This window comes from Ornithorhynchus anatinus, chromosome X3 (assembly GCF_004115215.2).
Source record: "Ornithorhynchus anatinus isolate Pmale09 chromosome X3, mOrnAna1.pri.v4, whole genome shotgun sequence".
In the NCBI taxonomy this organism is placed as follows: Eukaryota; Metazoa; Chordata; class Mammalia; order Monotremata; family Ornithorhynchidae; genus Ornithorhynchus; species Ornithorhynchus anatinus.
The window spans coordinates 1,951,391-1,967,584 of NC_041751.1; the positions used below are offsets into that span (position 1 = coordinate 1,951,391).

The 16,194-nt window shown below is 47.8% G+C and overlaps 1 protein-coding gene across 1 annotated transcript in view; it reads left to right on the top strand.

The window, feature by feature from the left end:
- Positions 1-16,194, top strand: part of GABBR2 (gamma-aminobutyric acid type B receptor subunit 2) — a 211,613-nt gene that overhangs the window by 113,817 nt on the left and 81,602 nt on the right. The window contains 1 exon segment of the mRNA XM_029053600.2: positions 477-713. Within this exon segment, the coding sequence (XP_028909433.1) occupies positions 477-713 (237 nt within the window).

Below are 16,194 nucleotides of genomic sequence, written 5' to 3' on the forward strand. Positions count from 1 at the left end.
CAAGCCCGGGCTCTTGGTCGGGGGCAAGAGATGGCAAAGATGGCAAGGCTAGGAATTAGCCTGGGTTCTAATCCTGGCTCTACAACTTGACTGATGCGTGACTTTGGGTAAGTCACTTCATTTCTCTGTGCCTCAGTTCCTTCATCTGTAAAATGGGGACTAAAACTGTGAGCCCCATGTGGGACAGGGGCTGTGACCAACCTGATTACCTGTATCTACCCAGTGCTTAGTACAGTACCTGGCACATAGTAAGCGCTTAACAAATACCATTAGAAAAAAATAACCCAGGGCTTCATGAGGAAGATCTGTCCTGAGGTCCACTTCCATTAGACTGTAAACTCGTTGTGGGCAGGAATGTGTTATATTGGATTCTCCCAAGCGCTTAGTATAGTGCTCTGCATACAGTTAGCGCTCAATAAAAATGATGGAATGAATGAATTAGACCATGACACCTATTTTTCCCCCGTGTTTTCCAGACTCCCCAGCAGTACGAGAAGGAATACAACGACAAGCGTTCGGACGTCGGGCCCAGTAAATTCCATGGTTACGCCTACGATGGCATCTGGGTGATCGCAGAAACGCTCAAGAGAGCCATGGAAAATCTCCGCTCTAACAACAGGCACCAGAGAATTCAGGATTTCAACTATTCCGACCACAAACTGGGCAAGATTTTTCTGGACGCCATGAACGAAACGAACTTCTTTGGTGTCACAGTAAGTTCCCGGACTTTTCCGATTCCTAACGTTTGGTCCGCGGTTTCATTTCCCTTTAACGTGTCCCAGTCGGAGTACGGTATTCGGTCAGTCGTATTTATTGAGCACTTACTGTGTGCAGAGCACTGTACTAAGCACTTGGGAGAGTACAGTATAACAAAAGAACAGGCATATTCCCCGTCCACGGTGAGTTTACAGGCTAAACGGGGAGACCGGCATTAATTTAAGTAAATAAAATGACAAATCTGACCGTAAGTGCTGTGGAGCTGGTGGGGGAATGAATTAAGGGAGCACGTCAAGGTGATGCAGAAGGAAGTGGGAGGTTCCTATTGTAGAAAAAGGATTGGCTACTTAGGTTTCTTGCCTTCCCCTTTCCCCAAAATCACAAAGGAAGAGAGGTGGGAACAGGTTAATTAATGTACGGTACAAACTGAATTTAGACTTTTGGAGGGATGAGATACTTGGCATTGATTTATTTGTTAGAGAAATCAATCAATCAGTAGTTTTTACTGAGTACTTAAGGTGTGCAGAACACTGTACTAAGTCCTTCAGTGCGTAGAATGCAACAGAGACCTGGGTTCTAATCTGCTGTGGGAACTTGGGCAAGTCATCTAACTTCTCTGGGCCTCAGTGACCTCATCCGTAAAACGGGGATTGAGACTGTGAGCCCCATGTGGGGCAGGGACTGTGTCCAGCCTATCTAGGTCGTCACTTCCCTAGCGCGTAGTCCAGTGGCTGGCACGCGGGAAGCGCTTAGCAAATACCATATAATCATGGAAGAGCTTTTAGTGCCTTGGAGAAGAACTTTGTAGAGGGGGAGGAGTGTTATTAGGTAAGCCAAGGTGAGAGGGTGGAGCAGGAGGGACAATTCGCAGGTCAGGTTGGGTGGAGTGAAATATGAGCATAAGATGGGGTGGAACCAGAGAAGAGAGAAGACAGGTAAGGAGCCAGCTGGTGGAGAGTACAAGCAGTAGGTTGAGATATTAGCTGACAGAACGATAATCATAAGTAATAATAACCATGATGATATTTGTTAAGCACTTACTATGTGCCAGGCACGGTTACCACCAGATCGGACTGGACGCGGTCCCTGTCCCAGGTGGGGCTCACAGTCTTAATCCCCATTTTACAGATGAGGTAATAGGAATAATAATGTCGGTATTTGTTAAGCGCTTACTATGTGCAGGGCACTGTTCTAAGCACTGGGGGAGATACAGGGTTATCAGGTTGTCCCACGTGAGGCTCACAGTCTTAATCCCCGTTTGACAGATGAGGTAACTGAGGCACAGAGAAGGTAAGTGACTTGTCCACGGTCATGACTCCCAGGCCCGTGCTCTACACACTTGGCCATGCTGTGCACTGAGTAGATTTTAATAGAACCCCTTATAATTAATAATAATAGTTTGGGGACTTTTTAAGTGCTTACGATGTGCCAAGCACACTGTGCTTAGCATTGAGGTAGGTACAAGTTAATCAGGTTGGACACAGTCCCTAATAATAATATTGGTGGTATTTTTTAAGTGCTCAATGGGTGCCAGGCACGGTACCAAGTACTGGGGTGGATACAAGCAGATCGGGTTGGACACAGTCCCTGTCCCGCAAGGGGCTCCGAGTCACATTCCCCATTTTACAGATGAGGTAACTGAGGCCCAGAGAAGTGAAGTGACTTGCCCAAGATCACACAGCAGACAGGTGGCGGAGCTGGGATTAGAACCCAGGTCCCTCTGACCCCCAGGCCCGTGCTCTGTGGAGTAAGCCACGGTGCTCGGTTAAGAAATGTGTGGAAGTCGTTTCTGGGGGGTGGGTAACTTTTCCCGGCCCTAGACCCTGAGGGATTCTGGTGGTGTCGTGGGTCAGCATGGCGAAGCAGCCTGGCATAGTGTATCCCATGAGGATGCCCTAAGAGGAAGCCTCTTCCTCCCCCCTCCCTGGGCCCTACGCGTCGGAAGGACCTGGGTACTAAACCCGGCTCCACCGCGTGTCTGCTGTGTCGGGCAAGTCATTTCACTTCTCTGTGCCTCAGTTACCTCATCTGAAAAATGGGTATAGAGACTATGAGTCCCACAAGGGACAGGGACTGAGTCCAACTCGATTTTCTCGTATCCACTCTGACGCTTAGTACCGCGCTTGGCCCCAAAAAAAGCACTAAACTAGTACCGTAATTATTATCATTACTCTCCTCGGAGGTCGGGGGCTCCCGGACTCATATCTCCTCCACGCCAGATCACCTTCCGGGGACCTCTGATTTCTGCAGACCGAGGAAACACAGGTTTCCATTTCATTACCTTGTTGCTCGATTCCTTCTCGCCCACCTGCACCTCATTCTCTTCCTTCTATTTGGTCCATAAATTTTAAATGACACTAAATTGAGGTATATTTAGGACTGCTGAGGTTACCTTGCTTCGAGAGCAAGTGATATGTATTCCCCACTTGATGAATATTAAGTAAAAGAAGAGGGATTTCCCTGGGCGGTTTGACGCTGAATTCCTTTCTCTTAAAGGGCACTGGTCCTTTTACACCAGCTGCAGCGGGAAACTTAGCCTCCTCTCTCTGGTTCAGGCCGAGATGAAAAAATCGGACCCAGAAGCCAGTGGCCGAACATTTAGGCGCTTACTCTTCTCCTTTCCCCTTTCGTCACGTATCCATCTTGACACACTTGTCGTGGGAACGCTGAGAGTTTTGATTAGCAAATCTTCTGATCCTATAAGAGCAGTATTTATATTTTAAGTTGATTCTTTAAAGGGATCACGGAAGGTCATTTTGAAAATGATGGAAATGTTTGCACGGACAGGAGTGAGGGGAATGAATTTCAGCCTCAAGTGTCCGCGGTTCATGTCGATGGGAGGCAGCAATGCCCAGTGAGTGGCTTAGTGGATAGATCACGGGCCTGGGGGGCCAGGAGAACCTGGGTTCTAATCCCGGCTCTGCCGCTTGTCTGCCGTGTGACCTTGAGCAAGTCACTTCACTTCTCTGGGCGTCAGTTACCGCATCTGGAAAATGGGGATTAAGCCTGTGAGCCCCACATGGGCCAGGGACTGCATCCAACTTGATAACTTTGTATCTACCCCGGGGCTTAGAACGGTGCGAGGCATATAGTAAGCACTTAACAGATACCATCATCATTAGCCTGGGAGCCGAGTAATTCGAGGAGCAAGGTGAACTATGGCCTGGAACAGGGAGAAAATGGAGGCCGGGCGATCAGCAAGGAGGCTGATGCGGTAAAAATCTGCCTCCTGACATTAGTCGTCCCCATTTTGCAGATGAGAAGCGGCGTGGCTCAGTGGAAAGAGCCCGGGCTTGGGAGTCAGAGGTCGTGGACTCCCGGCTCTGCCGCTTGTCAGCAGTGTGACTGTGGGCAAGTCACTTCACTTCTCAGTGCCTCAGTGACCTCATCTGTAAAATGGGGTTGAAGACTGTGAGCCTCCCGTGGGACAACCCGATGACCCTGTATCTCCCCCAGCGCTTAGAACAGTGCTCGGCACATAGTAAGCGCTTAACAAATACCAACATTATTATTATTATTATTACCAAAAACTGTGTTCTAACTCCTCTTTTGATCGTTGCATGCCAATTTGGTGTTTCTGCTGAGGTTGCCTGCAACTAATATGGAGTTAAACCATAATGTTGGGCCCTGAGCTTCACTGTGTATTTAAAATCTTTGTCTACTCTCCCTGCTTTCAATTACCACATTTCAGTCCGTCGTTCACTTATTCATTCATCCTGTCATATTTACTGAGCTCTTACTGTCTATAGAGCATTGAACTAAGCGTTCGGGAGAGTGCAGCATAACAACGAACAGATACACTCCCTGCCCACACGAGCTTTCAGTCTAGAGGGGGAGACAGACATTAATATAAATAAATCAATTACAGATATGGACATAAGTGCCGTGGGGCTGGGAGGAGGGATGAATAAGAAAAGTCAGGGCAGTGCAGAAGGGTGTGAGAAAAAAGGGGCTTAGGGAAGGCCTCTTGGAGGAGATTTGCCTTCAGTAAGGCTTTGAAGCGGGAGGAGAGTCATGGTCTGTTGGATTTGAGGAGCCGGGATTAGAACCCAGGTCCTTCTGACTCCCAGACCCGTGCTCTATCCACTAGCCCATGCCTTTCTTCTCAGAATCACACTGTGAGAGGTTCTCCCTACCAAAAATCCAAATATTGCCCCATTTTTGGCTTAGTTCCCTTCCGTAAACGTCACACCTTAAACCGAGGTACATTCGCTGTGCATCTGCACAACGCAAACTGATTTAGAAAATGAGGAGTTAAGGTGGAGTGTGAGGGGCGTTTTGATGCCAATTTGTCTATTTGGACATTCCAGAGCCGGATTCTAGGGTGATGTAACTAATACGTTGCATTAGCATACAAATGCCTAGGTTTGCAATGAACCTCCTGCCTCAGCTCTAAAATTAATCTCCGATTATCATCTGTATGGTGGTGACAGCTAAATACGGAACATTTTCATTCATGAGAAGACACAACCTCTGGGAGAGTTTGGATAGCGTTCATGAAGGGATAAAAGGATAAATCTTTTGTTGAAGCGTGTCCCTATTTTAGCTGTCAGTACTCAGGGATGCGCGTAAGAGAGATTTTTCTTTTACAAAATGGCTCCCACCTTCCCCTCTCTCCCCGTCCCCGCTCCCAGTTGGGCTTGGGGTAAAGGATCAAAGAGGGTCTTCATACTTTGACGTGTCCCGAACCGGAATTTAAACCATCTGCTCATCAATGATGGTGGGAATGATGGTGGTTCTCCTTTGCCATTTTCCTGAGGGAGTGGTTCGGAGTGCACTGAAAGGGACGTCAAAAATGTATGCTGAATTGTACTTTCCGAGTGCTTAGTACGGTGCTCTGCGCACACCAGGAGGTTACAATCAATCAACCAACGGATGGTATTTATTGAGCGCTTACTATTTAAAGTCTAGTTTGCTACGAGAGCGTAGGGTTGGGTCAGCGATCCCGACTCCCCCAACCCAGCCCTTGCTGAGAGACTGGCCCTGTAAAGCAGAAAAACCATCACTCTTCCCACCTTCAGAGCCCTCCTAAAATCACATCTCCTCCAGGGAGTCTTCCCTGACTAAGCCCTCATTTCCGCTATTTGACAGAGAATGGAGTGAGAGAAGAGGAAAAGAGCGGATCTGGGTTTTATTTTGTGCATGCGCGTTGTGTTTTAATGTTTGCCTACCTGTCTGCCCTCCTCCTGAGACTGTGGAGGCTGTGTCTGATGGGATTATCGTGTATCCACCCCAGCGACGGGCACAGAGTAAACGCTTAACAGATTCCGCAATTATTACGATTACTATCCCTTTACCAGCAGAGAGCGGGATGCGTGTTCTTCCCACTGCATAAATCCATGGAGGGAGATTCTGGGGAAAGGGAGGGAGACAGAGCGAGAAGAAGGAAGAGAGAGAGAGGCAGATTCTAACCACCATTTGGATCTTCTATCTGAGCTCGCTCACCGGGCCCATTTAAACGCGCGTCCTGCCGGACGGATTCGTCAAAAGAGCCCATGCGATCATCCTTCTTTGAGAGCTTTTCGACAAGGGAAAACTCACTGAGGCTTTTAAGGCTTGACCAGTACATTCAAGTCTCTTTTAACGATTGCCGTAGACGGAGCAAAAAAATACAAATGGACGTTCCCGGAGATTTCCGAACACTTTCAGCGACGGGTCTGTCGTGCGACCAGCCGGGGAGGACTGAGTCACTGTAACTATTCTAACTAGTTCACCGGAACTTTCAGCGACGGCTTTCTTATTTGACATGGTAGGGAGGACTCAGTCAACCGCAGCTGTCTTCGGGTGGGGGGGATTTCAGAAGCTGAAATCTGTGGGAGACAATACGGTCTAGGGAAAAATGCAGATCAGGATACCTGGAAGAGAAGGAGAAAAGAGGACCCGGGTTCTAATTCTGGCTCTACCACTTGTCTGCTCGGCCCCTTGTGGCTCAGTTTCCTCATCTGTAAAACGAGGATGAAGACGGCGAATCCCTAAACGGGGCAGGGACTGTGACCCACTTCATTACCTTGTGTCTACCGCGGCGCTCGGTACAGGGCTTAGCACAGAGTAATTGCTGCATAAATACGCTTTTAAAAAATCTCGGTTCTCTTCCCATCTTTGCCAGGAGCTTTTGTGTAATTCTGATTCGCACATGTGAGGACCGGGGGAAATCAAGGCCCCGGGCAGGAAGAGACAGAAGAGGAACTGGAAGAAGCCTAGAGTATATTCATTCGTTCGTTGTCGTATTTATTGAGCGCTTACTGTGCGCAGAGCGCTTGGAAAGTCCGATTTAGCAATAAAGAGAGACGATGCCTGTCCACACCAGGCTAGCAGTCTAGAAGGGGGGGTGGGACAACAATTCAGTGACCCACAGTTTGTTTATTTTTGTGTTTGCTTTTTAATGGTGTTTGTTAAGCACTTAGTGTGTGCACTGTCCTAAACACTGGGGTGGACGCTTGCTAATCTGGTTGGACACAGTCTCTGTCCCCCTGGGGCTCCCAGAGAGCTTTCTGTTTTCGCACCTTCGGCAAGATGAGTACTGACCCGCAATATCCGTATCCGGAACTCAGCGCCTTAAGCAATACGTTATTGGAGGTTTTGCAGGCGGAAAGAGGTTTTTTAATTTCGTTTCTTCATTCTCATCCCAGACAGTAATTCTGCAGGGATTTGAGCTTCATTTAGGAATCCCTTCCCCACGTTGCTAATCTCGGTGACAGTTCCCATCCTGAATCGCGGCCCAGTTCCGAACCGCGCGTGCGTCCCGTAAAATGAAGGCCCTACTTTAACTGACAGCCTAGAGACATGTCAGAGTTGTCGGCTCGATTATGTTTCGTACGTCCCTGCTCCTCTTTTCCGCGGTGAACTAGTTTTCTTCCTTTGAGAGGTGCTCCAGTTACAGATCTAATTCTGAAGGCAGGAAAATATTTAAGTGAAATTCAGGCAGAACTGAAGTGCTCTACTGTAGATTAGCAAGGATCTGCCATTGCCCTTCAGATTTCTCTCTAACTCATTCATTCAGTCGTATGGAGCGCTTCCCGTGTGCGGAGCGCTGTACTAAACGCTCGGAGAGTGAGATACAACAATAAAACTGACGCATCCCCCCCCCTCCCACAACGAGCTGACTCCTTTGCATTTTATTTTTATAATGTCTGCCTCTGTTCCCTTCTCCGTCCGGGCGGACCAAAGTCTCGCCTGTGGCTGGAATTTGTGGGTTTTAAAAAAATATTAATGATAACGTTTGGATCAGAAGTTCTTATCACACGGAGGCTAGCTTCGTGGTTTCAAAGTAACTGGAGCTGAGAGATAAAACTCTAACTCCCTGATGGTGTGTCTATGAGTGGATCTGTGTGAATGGGAACGGGCGCGTGTTTGGATACTGGAAAGGTGAAGAAGCCTTGGGAGATAGAGGAGCTCTCTTGAGGGTATTGGGAGAGCGGGATGGAGTAAAGGAGGGGAAGAACAAAAAACTCTTTCCCACCCCAGCGAGGGATGGACTGAGAAAGCATGAAGGAAAGCTGAGAAAAGTGAGTCACCAGGCCTCTAACTGGAGCGGGATGAAGCTCGCTCCCTTCTCCATCACCCTGACTTGCTCCCTTTATTCATCTCTTTATTCATCGAAGCAGGGTGGCTCAGCGGAAAGAGCCCGGGCTTGGGAGTCAGAGGTGGTGGGTTCTAATCTCGGCTCCGCCCCTTGTCGCCCCTGCGGCAAGTCACTTCACTTCTCGGTACCTCATCTGGAAAATGGGGATTAAAACCGTGAGCCCCACGTGGGACAACCTGATGACCTCGTATCTACTCCAGTGCTTAGAACAGTGCTTGCCACGTAGTAAGCGCTTAAATACCATCATGATTACTATTCTCACGATCTCCCCTCCCACCCTTTCAGCAGTTACGTCCGTATCTGTCATTTATTTCTACCTATTAATGTCACTCTCCCCGACCTCTAGACTGTAAGCTCGTCGTGGGGAGAGAAGGTGTCTGTCTGTCTGTTGTAGCACGGAGAAGCAGCATGGTGTAGTGGATAGAGCAGGGGCCCGGGAGTCAGAGGGTCATGGGTTCAAATCCCGCTCCGCCACTTGTCTGCTGGGTGACCTTGGACAAGTCACTTCACTTCTCTAGGCCTCAGGCCCCTCATCTGGAAAATGGGGATTAAGACTGTGAGCCCCATGTGGGACAGGGACTGTACAACCCAATTTGGTTGTATCCACCCCAGTGCTTGGTACAGTGTCTGGCACATAGTAAGTGCTTAACAGATATCATCGATTAGACTGTGAGCCCGTCACTGGGCAGGGATTGTCGCTATCTGTTGCCAAATTGGACATTCCAAGCCCTTAGTACAGTGCTCTGCGCATAGTAAGCGCTCAATAAATACTATTGAAGATCATCATTATTATTAGTCTCCCGAGTACTTAATATTCATTCATTTGATCGTATTTATTAAGCACCTACTGTGTACAGAGCACTGTACTAAGCGCTTGGAATGTAATATAGGCCTCTGTATACAGGAAGCATACAAAGGAATCTGTAAAATGAAGATTAAGCCTGTGAGCCCCACGCAGGACCGAGGCTACGTCCGACTGATTATGTTGTATGAACCCCAGCGCTTAGTACAGTGTGTGGCACGTAATAAGCACTTAAATACCATTTTAAAAGAATACTGGCAAAGTACCTGGAACATTGAAACATTGTGATGTGGATGATGAGGGGAGGGTCGGTCGGATGACGAGGTGTTGGGGGGAAAAGGAAGGAGGCAGGAGGATTCCTGAGGGATGAAAACACTCATTTCATCCCAAATCCATTTCAGCAACAGGAGGGGAGTCTCTTTCAGTAAGGGTTTGTTGTAGGTGTCCTGCGGTAGGGACACAGAAATGGGTGGGTGGGTTGGGTCATGGTAACCCGAGACCCAAATAATAATAATAATATTTGTTAAGCGCTTACTGTGTTCCAGGCACTGTACTAAGGGCCGGGGTGGAGACGAGCAAATCCGGTTGGACGCAGTCCCTGTCCCACGTGGGGCTCACAGTCTCCATCCCCATTTTACAGATGAGATAACTGAGGCACAGAGAAGTGAAGTGATTTGCCCAAGGTCACACAGGTCACACAGTAGACAAGTGGCTGAGCTGGGATTAGAACCCATGACCTTTTGACTCCCAGGCCCGGGCTCTATCCACTACGCCGTGCCGCTTCTCAGAATCTGCTTCTCCTGAACCCCTTTTGTCAATGGTATTTTTGTCGGTCAGTAGTATTTATTGAGTGCTTATTGTGTGCAGGGCAGTGTACTAAGCGCTTGGGAGAGTACAATATCACTTTCATTAATTCATTCAGTCGTATTTAATATAATAATATAACAATATCACAGACACATTCCCCGCCCGTTGTCTGTCAGATATGAAGAGGGAGGGCGTTCCGGGCCAGAGGCAGGATGTGGGTGAGAAGTCGGCGGCGAGAGAGACGAGGTGGAGGTACAGCGAGAAAGTTGGCATTAGAGGAGCGAAGGGTGCGGGCTGGGTTCAAGCAGGCTCTCTCTGTGAAGTCATCTGTTGGTTTCCCCGTCAGCGTTCACCACCCCCACGTAATCCGGAAGGCAGAACGTCATCCCTGCAAAGCCTTTGCCCTTTCCACCCCCACCCCGAACCCTTTAGCTAAGCAAACACGACCCCGACTCCATTTGGCAGAAGCAGCGTAGCCTAATGGCTAGAGCCCGGGCCTGGGAGTCAGAAGGATTTGGCTTCTAATCTTGGCTCCGCCACTTGTCCTCTGTGTGATTTGGGGTCAGTTGACTTCTCTGGGCCTCGGTTACCTCATCTGGGAAATGGGGATTAAGACCGCGAGTCCACGTGGGATAGGGACTGTGTCCAACCTGATTAGCTTGCACCTACCCTAGTGCTCAGTACAGTGCCTGGCACATGGAAAGCGCTTCCTACATGCCATAAAAAAGAAAGAACGGGTAAGCACTTACCTCAGCCGGCATTCACTCGTGCCAAGGATTCTCTGGATGCCCTTCCTTTGTGCTTGGGTGAGTTACTGCCAAAGAGTCCTCAGTTCCTGTGGTCGACGTTTAAGTCGTGGTGGCGGAGGGCACGGCGACAACCCAATTTGGAAGTGTTCTTTGACCGTGAAAAATTTCAATTATCGTTATTCAAATGGGTGAGGATCTTTCCCGGGTCAACCAAGAGAAATCTCGGGGCCGTTTCAAGTGGACGCTTATCACGATAACGAATGTGACTCTACTTGTGCGATGCTTTCTTGGGAGAGGACCTCCCGGAACTCTGTGGCTCCGATAAATAAGGATCCCCGAAGATGGCGTTTTTCAAGGACATACGGCAAAAACGATCTGACATTTCAAAATATCACAGGCGGTCTATCTCTTTTTCTCGAGATGTAGTCCGTTGAATTGAAAGTATCTGGGCTCCAAAGTGGAGATTAAAACAAAACGATCTAAACTGTAAATCAAAAAGCCTATTTGGAACAACCGTTTGACATCTTTTACATATGTGAATTTATCCAAGGGCCAATTATCGAGAGTCAGGGTGTAATTGGATCCTAAGAGTATCTTCACTAATAGAATGAATTTTGCTGTGACTATCCGGACCTACCCGATATGGGGTAATTAAAACCTGAGATATCTGAAGTCCTGGAAATCCATTAGTGACCTCGAGGAAGCCCAGTTGTCCCCCGTTTAGACGGAACCAGTCGCCGAAAGGGTGTTGGCTCTGTATGGGGTGGGAAAGATGGTGGTGTTCCCCGTGACGACCCCCAGCTTCACCTTGGTGATGGACCAGGAAGTTTGTTCCAAAGTGCCCTTTTCGGGGCAAAAGGATCCCGACGACCACCTCCCTCAACCAAGATGGAGGCAGGGGCGGCATCGGCGCCGCTGTTACCCAGCAACCTGCCGGGCAAGTTGGGAAGGAGGGAGGCCGAAAAAGGGGAGCAGGACAGGATAGAAAACAGAAACCGAGAGAGAGAGACAGTGAGAACAGAGAGAGGGAATGTGAGAGAGCGTTGTCAATGGAGCACTTGCAGAGAACGTGTCTCCTAATTCTCTTGTACTCTCCCAAGCGCTTAGTACGGTCTTCTGCATGTAATAATAATTATCATTATTATTATGGTACTTGTTACGTGCCAAGTGCTGTCCTGAGCACTGGGGTAGATACAAGTTAATCAGGTCTGACGCAGTCGCTGTCCCACATGGGGCTCACAGTCTTCATCCCCATCTTCCAGATGAGGGAACTGAGGCCCAGACAAGTGAAGTGCCTTGCCCAAGGTCACACAGCAGACAAGCGGCGGAGCCAGGATTAGGACCCAGGTCCTCCTGACTCCCAGGCCCGAACTCTATCCACTAGGCCATGCTGCTTCTCTTACGAAGTGCTCTGTAAAAACTATCCTTTGAGTGATCGGTTGATCGAGGAAGTGACAATACCGTGGTGGCCAGCTAAGGGCCGGGTAATACGGAGACCTGATGTTTTCCCCGAACCCACAGCCCCACTCAATATCTGACCGAGCCCAGCGCCGGCCAACTGCCTCCAGCGGACTCTGGGGCTGTCCGATAATCTTCCTGAAATTGCATGCCTGCCTATGCCTTCCCTTCGGGTCCGTACCCGATCGTCGCCCAGCCGTGACAGCGGATCGATAAATCGGTCGTGTTTATTGAGCAATTCCTGCGGGCAGAGCACTGTACTAAGCGCTTGAGAGGGTACACTATGACCAAGTTGGTAGACGCATCCCCTAACCACAATGAATTTAGATTGTGGGAGACGGACACTACTGTAAATAAGTAACTGACTGCTGTGGGGCTGAGGGAAAGATGAATAAAATGTTGCAAATCCGAGAGCGAAGGCAAGTGAAGTGACTTGCTCAAGGTCACACAGCAGACAAGTGACAGAGATATTGAGAGGAGACAGGGATTAGAACCCAGGGCTCCTGACAGTCACGTGCTCTCGCCAACGGTTCTCCTTTGTTCCAATCCAGTTTTTTTCATCCCTACCGTCGATATCTGCCTAATGCTCTGAATTCTTGATTTCCCATTCTTCTCGAAGTCACTGCTCCAAGAGAGCCAACAGTCTTTTCTCTCATCCTCTCTCTGCAACTGTTGTTTTCCGATAGCCCAGAAGTATTTTACGTACTCCACTTTAAACCTCGCCGAGTATTTCAAACATGACTGTGGGCAAGTTACTTAACTTCTCTGTGCCTCAGTTACCCCATCTGTAAAATGGGGATTAACTGTGAGCCTCACGTGGGACAACCTGATTCCCCTGTGTCTCCCCCAGCGCTTAGAACAGTGCTCGGCACATAGTAAGCGCTTAACGAATACCAACGTTATTATTATTATCATGTTCTGCCCTCCTCTGGGCAACGACGGCTAAGCTTCCGGCCCCAGAGATCTCTCGGCGGAAGAAAATTAAATATAGTGATAATGATGGTGTTGGTTAAGCGCTTACTATGTGACAGATTTGTCGACTGATGCCCAAACTGCCGTGTGCTTCACCAAGATTCGTGAGTGACACCACCCGTCACCAGCAGTGGCAGGGTGGCTGGCTCGATCCAGTGGAGTGGGAATACATGAAACGCTCTCTTGTAACAAATGTCTCTTTCACTGTGATGCTTTTGATGCATAATTTAAAACATAATTAACCTCTAATGAAATTATCTGAAAGGAAATGGAGGGTAAAACAGAACCCAATTCATCAGCAGTCACAAATCTAGTTTGTGCCGCGAGAAAAAAAGAATAGCAATTCCGAGGTTAAAATATAATAGCCACCATCATCGTCCGTTGATCCTATAGTACACATCTGTAAAATGGAGCTGAAGACTGTGAGCCCCACGTGGGACAACCTGATTACCTTGTATCTATCTCGGCGCCTAGAACGGTGCTTGGCGTATAGAAAGTGCTTAACGAATACCATAAAAATAATAATGATGCAACAGAGTTGGTAGACAGGTTCCCTGCCTTCAAGAAGCTTACAGTTTCATGGGAATTTCCAAGCTCTCTGAGGGAAGGGAGCATGTCACTTCTTTGAACTTCCCAAACGTTTAGTACGGCACACTGAGGGAAGCTTCCTTGTGCTGGCTAAACCCTGGGTCTGACCCAGGAGGAATAGTTAATAGTCTTAATTTACTCTCCTGGAAGATCCTTAGGCTGAAGGTGCTGGAGGCCAAGAAAAATTCAATAAAAACTAACAGGAGAGAACTCAAATTTCATATCGAGCGTTTTGTCTAAAAATGACTTATTCCAGGATTCTGTCATCATGCAGTTTGTGCTTAATATGGGTCTCCTCCTCCTCCTCAGTGGATCAGGTTTCAGCTAAATTCTGCTCCTGGACCTGACATTCGGTACTAAGTGGGCGAGTGAAATGTTGTCGGTTTATTTCCCCGGTGGTATTTGTTAAGCACTTACTATATGCCAAGCCACTGTACTAAGCACTCAGTTTCCTCATAAGAAAATGACACCTGCCTCTCCCACCTCCTTAAATTTTGAACCCCGTGTAGCAGTGCCGCCTCTGATCATTTTGTATCTGTATATATATATATATATACACACACATATCCATTTCTTCATCATATGGTTCTCCATCTCACACACACACACACACACACACAGAGCTATATGGAGATCTGTATCTCTCTCTCTCTAGCTATATATACTTATATGTCTATTTGTATAGATAGATATGTATCCATATGTGTGTGTGTATATAGATGTATATATCTATATATCTATATAGATATATATGTATCATGCATCTATATATCCATGTGTATGTAAAAATATGTATCTATATATCCATGTACATATATGTGTATGTATATGTACATCTATATATCTACATATATATTATACACACACACACAAATATATAGATATATACACACAAAAAGCCAGAAAAAGCAATAAAAGGCATCTCGGTTATATCCGTAAGCTGACAGCACGTATAAGAGCAGCACCGGCAGTGTCTTGGGTTTGATGGTTGCCATGGAAACAGAACAAGTACCCACCTCTCCGGGAGCCGTGCAACTGAAGACCCCATCTGCTGGGAAGGGGGTGGCGGGCGATAACCCTGCCAACCGCCGCCTCCGAGTCGGTGGGTGGGCGGCGGTGGAGAATGAAAAGGGAATGACCCGAAGGCTCCCCCAGGGGACAGGGAACGGATGCCCGTCCGTCGCTTTCATCGCCAAACCCACCTCGGGTTCGACACGAAGGGAAAGATTCGGCGAAGGAATTCCGGCCCTGGGTCAGCCTCCTCGTGCCGCTGAGCACGGTAGCCAAAAAGCCAAGCGCCAGGCCGACATATTTATATGTATAGATAGATATAGATATATAGATATACGTGTGTGTAGATGGATGGATAGATAGATAGAGATATACATGTGTGTGTATATATATATAGATATAATGTGTGTGTATATATGTGTATATAGAGAGATATATAGATATATGTGTGTATATATCTATATATATACCTCATTTGTTAAGTGCTTACTATGTGCCAGGCACTATACTTAATGCTGGGGTAGATACGAGGTTGTCATGTTGGACGCCATCCCTGTTCCACAAGGGGCTCATAGTCTTAATTCTCATTTTGCAGACGAGGGAACTGAGGCACTGAGAAGTGACGTGACTTGCCATACAGCAGACAAATGGCAGAACCAGATTTAGAACCCAGGTCCTTCCGACTTCCAAGCCCGCGCTCTTTCCATTACGCCTCGCTGCTTCTGGCTGGTAGGAGGGAGTAGGATTTGCCCCGTTTTACAGCTGCGGAAACTGAGGCACAAAGAAGCTAAGTGACCTGCCCAGGGCCACCCAGCAAACAAACAGAGCTGAGATGGGAATCCAGGTCCTGTGACTCTTAGGCCCATGCTCTTTCCATTAGGCCACACTGCTTCTCCCGATTAGAAGCATTGTCTCTGTCAACTCTTTTCTGTTGCAATCAATCAACCAATCGTATTTATTGAGTGCCTACTATGTGCGGAGTACAGTACAACAAAATTAGCAGACACGTTCCCTCCCTATAATGTGTACTCTCGCAAGTGCTTAGTACGGTGCTCTGCTCTGATCGCCCCATTGATTTCCCCCCAAATTACATTCTTCCAAGAGGAGAACGACTAATGGGAGAAGTTGGAAAGTTGTTGGAAAAGGGGTTTTATGTGAAGTTTCGGGGGCAAGCATTTGCAGCGCGAGCTAAGTGAAAGGCAGAATATTAGTAGCCGCAGATTTAACTGAGCCTGAAGGGTTCGTCAAGCGCTGAACCGAGTGAGTGGGGAAAAGACGAAAGAAGTAAAAAGTTCAGGCCCTGCCCTTGAGGTACTTAACAATCGAATGGAAGAGGAAATGGGAGAACTACACTGATGAATCCACTGTGGTTATGTGTGGGAAAATAGACATAATTAGTAGAAACAAATGACTGAACAGACAAAGAAGGGAAAAGAGAGATGTGTCGAGGAGGTCGATGGGATAGTATGACCGGGAAGGTGAGGGTGGCTTCCTGGAAGAGGTGAATT